Raw genomic sequence first — 11,392 nt, 5'->3', positions numbered from 1 at the left:
TTAAATTCTTAACTTACTCATAGAAGGTAACCGTTCAGGACAGGGAAGGTTCTGAGCATATGTGAAGTTCTCAGGGAGGTATGTGGTTGGTTGAGCGATATACTCACTAGAATTATTTCCATCAGGATAATCTGTTAAAAGAAAGACAGACGAAGACATATTAAAGTTAATGTGAATTGCCGATCCCATTTTATTTATATTCATGAGTGAAAAGGTATTCAACGAGAATAAAATGTGCGGCGATTGGGAATTGATTGGACAGTGAAAAGAATTGAGCCAGACTGAATGAGTGTCTAAAATAGCTCTTTTGCTGTTGGTTAAGATCATTAAATAGCCTATGACACCAGGGGCCTCATTTATAAACGTTGCGTACGCACAAAAGAAGGCGTACGCCGCTCTCTACGCAATAATTGGTATTTATAAAAAGCAAACTTGACGGGAAAATGTGCGGTCCTTCACGCATGGTCTGACCCAGGCGTACGCACAAAAACGGGTGAAATGAGAAATGGCGACACCGTCGGCAGATGGAAGAAACACGTGAAAGTGTGTGAAACTGTAGACCGTTGTGTAAAAGAAATGGCAATACTGCCTCTCATAATAACATGAAGACTTCACAAAGCAAGTCTTACAATTAACAGCCTACACGAACACCTTTCCTCTCTGTGTTTGCCATGATTTCGCAATCGATGAATATTAATTCTGGGCGTTTCACGGACTATTTATGGGCAACTATGGGCGTGACATGAAGCCGCAAAAGCTGCGCTACATTTAGAATTGATTGTGATTTATTAAGGGAAAACTGCGTAGGATGTGCGTGCGCACGGTTTTATAAATCAGAATATTTCTGTGCGTACGCACGTCCTATGTTTCATCCGTACGCCACTTCTGATGCAAATCCTACGCAAAGTTTTATAAATGAGGCCCCAGATGATTTGAGTTTCAGAAGAAGACCAAGTTATTAAATTCTGACTTCTGAGATTACAAATACTTTTTTTGCCGTGGAACAACATAACGAACAGGCTAGTTCACAGTGAGACCAGGAACATTCATTAAGTGAGGAAATACAGTCAAATTGACTTCATGTTGACCTTGAAGCAAAGGAACAGGATCCACTAAGCCGAAAGTGTACTAACTACCCATGTCAATGTTCCGCTGCAGCTTGTGGACAGTCTGTGTGATGTAAATTTCAGTTCTCTGATGTCCGTATAAACAAATTTTTTTGTGCACACGGACAACAACACATGAGCAAGTCATTTGAGCGCTATAGTACAAACTCACTGAACACATCCATCCGCATTCAGGATCAGTGGAGTATATTTTGAAAGACTTGCGTACTAAACTGTGCGCTACACAAAGCAAAATGCGGAACAGTATACCTGGGCCTTTGCAATTGGGTTCAGTTCAAAGATGAGCCTGGTCAATGTTATTATGAAGAGATGTCATTGACTCTTACCTGTGCCGTTGAGAGTACTGTTCTTATTGGTGTATAGCCTGATCATGTGACCAATGGTCCGCACATTGTCTCGTAACATGATACCCTGAGCCTGTACCATGAAGAAATATGTGTTGACTGAAACAGAAAGAGAGAGAACGTTTAAAGAATTTCCCAAATGATGTAAAGAGGAAACCGTGTGCATTACAGTGTGTTAACAGTGCAATGACCAAGTACCTCAGAGCTGCTCAATTACAAAATGTGTCATATCAGAAATGTGCAAATATCCATATTGTAAAACATTTGTAACTGGACAGCAAAAATTAAAGTTTTTTTCCCCTCTTCCTCGCACTGAGAAGCTCTTAAGAGCAGCATTATTAGAAAATGGCAAATGCTGAAACTATCAGTAGCTTGCATTGTAAGCATCAATGGCTGTCTGTGGTTTAGCCTCAGCTCTTGTCAGTGTAATGTAGTTTTAGGTTAATCGCTACAATATGATTATGCCAGCATTCCTGAGTCCAACATTTCTGAGTCCAAATATGAGAAGAAATGAACCGAGATAAGAAGAATGTCAACCATTACGCATCAACTGTAGGTCTGAAGGGAAGTCTGAACTGAGATTCACATCCTGCTATGGGACAAACTATATAAGCAGACAAGTATAAACTCTTGACACATAGACTAATATTTAAACGACTGAATAATATTTTGGTTACTGCATGTAAAGGACAAGCTCGCTTGCATATTGCATATTGCATATGGAAACGTTTTCTATTATATTCTTGAAATCAGAACCAGTATCAGTTTTCTGTATGTATCAAATTTCACAAAAATAGTAAGCAACAACATTGATAGTAATAATAAATGCTCCTTAAATCAGCATAAGAATGATTTATCAAGGAACTTGTGACTGAAGGCTGGAGAAATGATTCAGCTTTGCCATCAGATAATTAAATTACATTTTAAAATATAAAAACAGAAAACAGTTATTGTGTTATTCTGTCAAATCAATCAAATTTCAGAAACTTCCCCAGCTTTTGTTAATTCCTTTTTTAAGAAGAAAGACAAACATAAATAGTGATGAAAGCCAAAATGTTGTGTGTCATGGCCATGGATGTATATTTACTGAGTAATTCAGCATTTTTACCTGAGAGTTGGAGCCAAATTACAGGGGGGTAAAATTGACTTTAGAAAGATGACATCATCATTATTTTATTTTTACACAGAGATGATATATGCCAATGGTGACAGTTCAAAAATGGAAAAAAGCTCTTGTGTTTTTTGCCCAAAGTTGATTCTGGCTGTCAACCTTTAAATAAAAACACTGGTGGGGAAAGTTAAAAAAAAAAAAAAAAAAAATCTTGCCAACCCCAAACAATATAGAAGCTAGCCTATGATGTGTTTTAAAATGCACAAAGCTACACAACTTGGACAAGTGTACTAAAGAGGGCCAGAGAAGGCCATTAACAACAATACACTGTACATTTTCGATAATATATCAGTTGACATTTGGATAGTTTGAGTTTATCAGTATTGGCCGATAACTGCTGTACTGATTACCAAAAATCATGCAAGTGAAAAGGTCCTGTTCTCTCTGTAGTTAATTTTGCTGAAATAGTGTAAAATAAAAATAAAAACTCATTTCATTAATATTGTTCATCCATCACATATAAAAACTGTAATATTTATTGCATTAATATTTCATATTAACATGAAATTATATATTTAATTCAGCCCTGTAGCCCAAGACTGGTTGCCCACTGAAGCTAAGCAAGACTGAGCCTGGTTAGTACCTGGATGGGAGACTCCTGGGAAAACCAGTTTGCTGCTGGAAGAGGTGTTAGTGAGGCCAGTAGGGGGCGCTCACCCTGTGGTCTGTGTGGGTCCTAACGCCCCAGTATAGTGATGGGGACACTATACCGTCAAAGAGCACCGTCCTTCGGATGAGACATTTAACCGAGGTCCTGACTCTATGTGGTCATTAAAAATCAGATTTGCCCATTGGCCTCTGTCCATCATGGCCTCCTAATCATCCCCATATATACTGATAGGCTTCATCACTCTGTCTCCTCTGCACCAGTAAGCTGGTGTGTGGTGGGCGTTCTGGCGTAATATGGCTGCCATCGCATCATCCAGGTGGATGCTGCACATTGGTGGTGGTTGAGGAGATTCCCCCCTTCAATATAAAGCGCTTTGAGTACCCAGAAAAGCGCTAGGCCTATATAAATTTAAAAATTATTTATTATTATAATTAATAATGAAAGTGGCCAAAAGTATAATGACACCCAAACTCCAAAGCCATTTTTTCATATTTACATGAAATTATATATTTAATTAATGTTGAAAGTGGCCAAAAGTATAATGACACCCAAACACCAAAGCCATTTTTTCTTGTTTACCATTTAGCCTAACTTCTATACGATTTATTTATGGACCTCACTAGCAGAGGAATCCTCACCTTGTAAACCAAAAAAGCTCCATTCCACTATATATGGGTGTATTCCGAAGAAAAAGTATTTTATATGTAAATTATAACTGGTTGTCCACATACAGTACCAGTCAAAAGTTTGGAAACATTACTATTTTTAATGTTTTTGAAAGAAGTCTCTTATGCTCATCAAGCCTGCAGTTAAAAAAAAAAAAATAATAATATTATGAAATATTGTTACAATTTAAAATAATGGTTCTCTTTTTTAATATATTTTAAAATGTAATTTATTTTTGTGATGCAAAGCTGAATTTTCATCAGCAAGTACTCCAGTCTTTGGTGTCTTATGATCCTTCAGAAATCATTCTAACTTGATGATTTGATACTCAGTTATTATCAATGATGGAAACAGTTGTGCTGTTTAATATATTTTTTTGGAATACTTTTTTCATGATTCATTGATGAGTAAAACGTTAACAGCATTTATTCATAAAAACAGCATTTATTCAAAATAAAAACATTTCTAACAATATAAATCGTTACCATCACCTTTTATCAATTTAACGCATCCTTGTTGAATTAAAGTACTAATTTCTTTAAAAAAAAAATAGTTATTGTTCCCAAACTTTTGAACGGTAGTGTATATTGTTACAAAAGATTTCTCTTCTAAATAAATACAGTTCTTTTTAACTTTTTATTCATCAAATAATCCTGAAAAAAGTATCTCAGGTTATAAAAAAAATATTAAGCAGCACAACTGTTTCCAACATTGATCATAAATCAGCATATTAGAATGATTTCTGAAGGATCACAAGACACCAAAGACTGGAGTACTTGCTGATGAAAATTCAGCTTTGCATCACAAAAATAAATTACATTTCAAAGTATATTAAAAAAGAGAACCATTATTTTAAACTGTAATAATATTTCATAATATTACTGTTTTTTTTTTTGTTTTTTTTTTTTTTACTGCAGGCTTTTTGAGCATAAGAGACTTCTTTCAAAAACATTAAAAATAGTAATGTTTCCAAACTTTTGACTGGTACTGTAAATGTGTAGTGTCTAGACATCAGATGTGCATAATGCAAAACCTATATTGTCCATTATATTTTAAAAAAAAATTGTTTAAGTATAGTGTTGAAATGAAAACAACTGCTTTATTTGGCAGTCAGATTTATAAAAAAATTGCTTTGCTGTAGGAAACTGCACTGCAGCAAGTAGATTCCCAACGCTGATACAAATCTTCAAGCCAGAATATAAACAGCAGCCATTAATGGTACAAAAAAATTAACTCCAGTCCAAGCCAAGGTACAAAAAAACACATTGGTTCTTCCTAACCACCCAGAGCTCTTCATATATTAGACATAGTCCAGTGAACACTGGTCAAACAGTAGTGAGGAAAACATTACCTTTCTTGGGCACTGATTATACAAACACAGCAAGAGCTATTAAACAGGATTTGGTTGTACTGCATGTGTTGGAGGGTTGCCTGGAGTTTGAGAGTAAGATTTTAGTACAGACACTGAAAAAAGAACTGCAGACTGATGTGTCAAGAACACATTACTGTTATTCAAGGCTGTGAAATGTACTTTCTTTGAAATTCTAACAGGACAACAGCAGTCAGGCTGATGTTAAATATTACAGCTAGTTAACAACGACACAAAATTTGTGAAGACATTCAGTTAAGCAAGTCGAGACAAACTGCAAACGATTTAAGACACACTTGTGCGAGCATCCCAATACAGCTACAGTGTAAAGACGAGAGTAGCCTACATTATGAAGAGTGTTTCTTAACTTTCTTAAGTTGTAGTAATGACAAATCAAAGGTTTTGCTTTAAAGTACACTTTAAATCATTATGCTTATTTTTTGTCATGCTTTAAAGCTCCAATATGTAGGAATTTTGTAATAAAATTTCCAAAAATAACTTGCACAGGGTGATATATTTCCTCCAGTTGTGTACTTACAATATCTCAAAAGTCTCCAAAGATTTTTTATTTCAGAGAAATTCCTATTTTAAATAACTGGCCGTCCCGGAAAAGAAATGTCGCGCCTCAGTGACGCAATCCTTTTTCCGGTGTGGACCATGTGATAGGATATTCCACCACACCGGATTTTTTTTTTTTTTTTTTTTTTTTTTTTTACAACAACTTTATTGAGGTTTTTTTCTTATCACAATAAACAATAAAGACGTCTGACAAAGAATAAAAAAAAGAATAAAATTAAAAATATGACCCACCACACCGGAATATCGCATGGTCAAATGCGGAAGTGGTGGTTAAAGCGTTATAGCCATAGACTGTATGGTTATAGCTGTTATGGATCACGAACTCTTTGGCGAGTATTGAAGTGGCAACAAAACGAAAGCGTCCATATTCTGATACACGCAGACTGTGTGACAAACGAAGGAATAAAACCTGGATAAATATCGGCCAGGCGTTTTCGAGATGGAGAGAGCTGCGCGACTATCTTGGACTTGACAGAGACTCTCGCGAGTGTATTGAGACAGGTAAGACATGCAACTGTCAATAATAGCACTTATAAACAAAGTTATATTGCTCTTTGTACTTTGGTAAGGCTTTTTATCACGTGTGGTGACCGAGCTTATGGCAGTACAATTAAATACAATCGGATATGATGTTAAAAAAATATATTTAGTCATTACTTGCAAATGTTCGTTCAAATTTACTTTTAGATATTGGTTTGAACACGTTAAACAACACGGCATTAACCATAAAAACGTAAAACTGCACAACATTAACCAAACAAATCATTTGACAAATAGCTGTATGTTGTAACGGGATAATATAGCATAACATTTCACGTTCCTTGCAGTTCATTAATTATGATGACATAAAATAATACGATCAGACATACAGGTAATACAAAAACGAATAAATTACCTCATCCGTGATCATGATTCATTAATTCCATGTAGATATATCGCTAGATGGTGAAAAAGCATTACAAACGACATCTCCCATCTTCACCTCCTTCATAGCGTCATCAAGCTTCGCCTTTGTTATTGTTGGAAACTGCGCCCTCTTGTGGTCAAATACCAAAGTCACATACTGGAGCTTTAAAGAAGTAGGCTACACTTAGGCCTATTCTAAACTGCAAAATATACTAAATTGCCATTTTAACACTGCTAATTACGAATATATGTAAATACACAACAACAAGTTTAAATAGAAATGACATTACCATAAATACATGTCAGTATATTTGGCACTTTAACCATTTCAAAGACAATAGAAGTAGACCTAATTATGAAATTACATAGTTTCCATACATTACAAGATGTAGAAGTCCTACTTGGGTCAGTTTACTTGACCCCAAAATGAAAATTATACCATAATTTACTCACCCTCAAGCTATCCTAGGTATGACTTTCTTCTTTTATTCAAAAATATCTTGGCTCTTCCAAACTTTATAATGGGATTGAATGGTACCTTAGATTTTTAGGCCCAAAAAAAAGCACATCCATCCATCATAAAAGTAATCCATACGACTCCAGGGGGTTAATAAAGGCCTTCTGAAGTGAAGTGATGGGTTTTTGTAAGAAAAATATTTAGATTTATAACTTTATACTATAATCACTGGCTTCCGGTAACGGCCGTACACTAGTCTAGCTCCAGCTGAAGAGTGACCTCTGACCTGACGCATGATGTAGGATGTAGGAGTAGCGTAAGCTTAGGCGAGAGTAAATGCCTCTTGGTGTTCAAACAAACCGGGCTGAGCAACAAACTCAAGCTCCTCTGGACATTTCTCTTTAAAAATTTCTTATTTTAGACTTCTATTTTAATTCGTGACCAGTGTTTTGTTTTGCTCTGCGCTTCCACATTTGTCAATAAGACATGCGTCAGGTCAGAGGTCACTCTTCTGCCGGAACTTGACTCGTGTACGGCCGTTACAAGAAGGAAGTGATTATAGTTTATAAAGTTAGAATTATGGATATTTGTCTTACAAAATCGCATCGAATCACTTCAGAAGACCTTTATTAACCCCCTGGAGTCGTATGGATTACTTTTATGATGGATGGATGTGCACTTTTGGGCTTAAAAATCGAAGTTACAATTCACTCCCATTATAAAGCTTGGAAGAGCCAGAATATTTTTTAATATAACTCTGATTGTGTTTGGCTGAAAGAAGTCATATAAGCTACACCTAGGATGGCTTAAGGGTGAGTAAATTATGGGATAAATTTTTTTTTAAATTGTGGGGGGGGGGGGGGCAACCAGTTGAAGGGTGAACTAACCCTTCAACTTCAAGTTCAACTAATTGCATTTCATATCCATTTAAAAATGTAATATAATATAAGTAATTTAATTGTAAATATCATAATAGCTAACCTACCAACCGAATTAGGGGAGGGAATCTACTTCCATGTTATAACTAGGACACCGTTAGGTATAATAATATTTCAAAAACTGGTGGATAAGGCTCAATGACAAATTAACCTTCCGTAGTCATGTGGTATATGAGCAGGTCCAACAAGAGGCAAATGAGCTTTACATAAACACGATAACAGCTCATTAATCAATATATCTCAAGGAGGAACATAAACTGAAAGTCAAATCTGAATTTACTGTGCTCGAATATCTAACACCGTCTGCGTCTCAAAACCTACAGAACCGCCTAAATGGATGGCATTGTTGGCATTTCTGAGCATCACAGCAATAGCAATTGAATGGCTGTTTAGTTAGATAGCTCACTGGGTTTTTTAAACAGCCTGTCACTAGTGCTTGTATGGGAGGTGATGATCAGTAGCTGGAGTCAGTGATGTATGAAACACGATTAACACGTTTAATCACATCACTCGTGATGCTGGGAGTTATCAGACGGACTCACCTATTCCAGGAGCCGCATAAATGAAGTAGAGGCAGGTCGTGGACATGGAGAAGAAAAAGATGAAGGCCATTAAGGAGCGGTTGGACAACCGCATCAGCCGCCTCCACTTCCACATTTTATCCCGGCTACTAGCTATCCGTCACTCCCATAAAAACACAGAACGGAGAAAAGAGATGCTGTTTGGTGGGGTGAAACGGTCATCCGTGGGAAATGGGGAGCTAAATCAGGGTGCTGGTAAAGTCCGCATCGTTCATTCAGTTGGATGCAAGGCCGCAGTGCTCGATCGCTCTCCCAACAAAGTCAAGAAAATTCCAGATCAAAAAAATAAATAAATAATAAAACGTGCTACATCAAACGGCGTCCGGGCTCGGCGTGCGGTCAACGCGATTCATTTTGTTCGGTGCCGCTGCTGTTGCTGCTGGTTTAGTGTTGCGGTATGTTTCTAGTAAGCGCAGACACGCCTCGTCGCGTTGATGATGATGATGATGATGTTTGGAGATGATGAAGGGAGTGAAAGTGATGGTGATGAGGGACCTGCCCTTCCTCCCTCTTCTCCCCCTTCCCCCTCTCTGTAAAATCTCCCCACGCTCCAGCGATCAGCCCTGCGATACGACGGCGTGAAAAGGTGATCGACCCGCAGAGCAAACCGCGATGAGCGGGACGGGAGAGCCGGTGATGAGAGTGGGAGAGCCGACAGAAACGTGACGAGGCTCGACCGGGATTCCTTCGATTTCGGTTCTGCTGTCGGTGCAGGTGCAGTCACAGTTTCCGGTAGGCGTGACCCACAAAATGGCTGCCAGCGCATGAGGAATGTTTTCAAAATAAAAGCATTCACGGGCCTGTTGCAGAAAACATCCACCTTCAGATAAAAAGGCAGATAAAAAAATCGGAATATATGAAACATTTAACAAATTTACAATTTCAGCAAGTACCTATCTTATACCACTGACAGAGAGGTGGTGAAATATTTTAATTTTTAAGCTTTGTTTTGATAAAAATGTTTTTGAGCTCCTATTTTGTATTCAACATCGCATCTATAATGTGCAATGAATGCAGAGAATACAGAGAAGAGGGCGAATACTGTGCAAATAAAATGGAAAAAATAAAATTCTATGGCCACTCATGTTTTCAGCTTGTGAAGAGGCCTACAGTACTTATAAGGCCTACTTATAATATATAAACACAACTATATGCATATTTATTTCTGCATTATAAGACATATAGGCTACTGCTGAGAAGCCTTTAAAAAAAAACCATTGGACATTTTGTCCCCACAATTATACCAGCACCACACACACACCTCAAACTCAGTATGGTCACCAAACTTAACACAACTGCTGTGTGATTCATTGCTTCAGTTTGTGTGATTTATTTCATCATATTTTTCAAGTGTTTAAATTAAAACAACACACGGACAGTTTCAGTTCTGAGTTTAGTATGGGCCATTCTACAGAAATGGTGCAAACTGCTTTCCCACAACTAAAAATAAATAAATACACATTAAAAAAGCATTTAAGTATTCAAATCTTAGATGTTTACTAAGATCATTGAATCCTACAATAATATTAAAAATATCAGTAAGCATAATATATATAAAAAAACTTGTGGAAATAAAATGAAAAATAATTTTTTCAATCTTTTCCGTTTTTTTTTTTAGTTAAAAAATATATTATTTTCTTTGTAAATCATGAAACTTTATGTAAAATATGTGTCCCGCATTTTCATGTCACTACCAAAACAGTGTTTTATTTAGTCCATTGGCTGAGACTGATTTTAACCACACCCTACATTTTTGATCAGGAAATATTCCCGTGTCCCTCTCTCTCATATCCTCATAGATAGATAGATAGATAGGTACCATCATTTTGAGTGAATGTGTTGAAAAAGAAATTATGTGTGTAACTTTAAGGAACGTCACTACCAAACACCTTTTTTCTCCAAAAAGGAGTAAACTTTTTGGGTGTTATTCCATAAAATTGAGTACAACTGTCATGTAGCCTACTGATTAGCATCTTTGGGCTAGGCAGCATAGGCTTAAAGGTATCTAACACAACAAGCATCTCTAAACTCTGATAGTTTTCACTGTTCAGGCATACAGGACAGAACCAAAGACACGCTGGGTTACCGGAATGGGTTATGTTGGCATCCGTCTTCATGTGCAAACCCTGAGACTTAAAGGTGCAAAGGGGAATTAGAATTAGGGGTCCCAAGGGAACCATGTGAGGACGGAACTTACTTGGGGGCTGGTGGGGGTTATCAACCACCTTGATTGACAAGAGGGGGACGGGGTGGTTATTCTCTCTAATCAAATGAGCTTTATGGTTTATAGCAACCTGTCTGATCAATGCATGTTATTCACTGTTTACACCTGCAATAAACCTTATAGCCTAAAGAGCAAAAATGAATTTAAAACTATATGTTATAACATAGTAAAGCACATTAATATTCAATAGTATAATAAACTCAGAACTTAAACTGTAACCTTGTGTTGTTGTCTTGATTTAAACACCAATCACTGAAGAATCACGCAGCAGTTGTGTGGAAAGAAGAAATAAATTAATCTGCTAATAACTGTGTAAAAGAAAATATCTATTTAAAAACTGAAAAATACATTTGAGTTTCCATATTAAAGGTCATGTTTCATACGCAAAGTATTTGCCCTGTTATCTGTGTTTCATAGTAT

General features: G+C 36.7%; 1 protein-coding gene across 1 annotated transcript; it reads right to left on the bottom strand.

The window, feature by feature from the left end:
* Positions 1-17: 17 nt before the first annotated feature.
* On the bottom strand, positions 18-9,364 carry LOC308686279 (beta-1,4-galactosyltransferase 6-like; the record flags this gene model as incomplete). Its single annotated transcript, XM_081394642.1, has 3 exons — positions 8,710-9,364; positions 1,454-1,570; positions 18-131 (listed from the first exon to the last, which is right to left on the bottom strand). Coding segments are annotated over exons 1-3 (346 nt in total), but the record flags the coding sequence as incomplete, so codon positions are not given.
* Positions 9,365-11,392: the final 2,028 nt, after the last annotated feature.

The sequence above is a fragment of the Scardinius erythrophthalmus genome, assembly GCF_964197995.2.
Source record: "Scardinius erythrophthalmus genome assembly, contig: HAP1_SCAFFOLD_85, whole genome shotgun sequence".
Taxonomy (NCBI): Eukaryota; Metazoa; Chordata; class Actinopteri; order Cypriniformes; family Leuciscidae; genus Scardinius; species Scardinius erythrophthalmus.
Note: the sequence above shows the minus strand (reverse complement) of the source record. Positions and strands in the feature narration are given on the sequence as shown.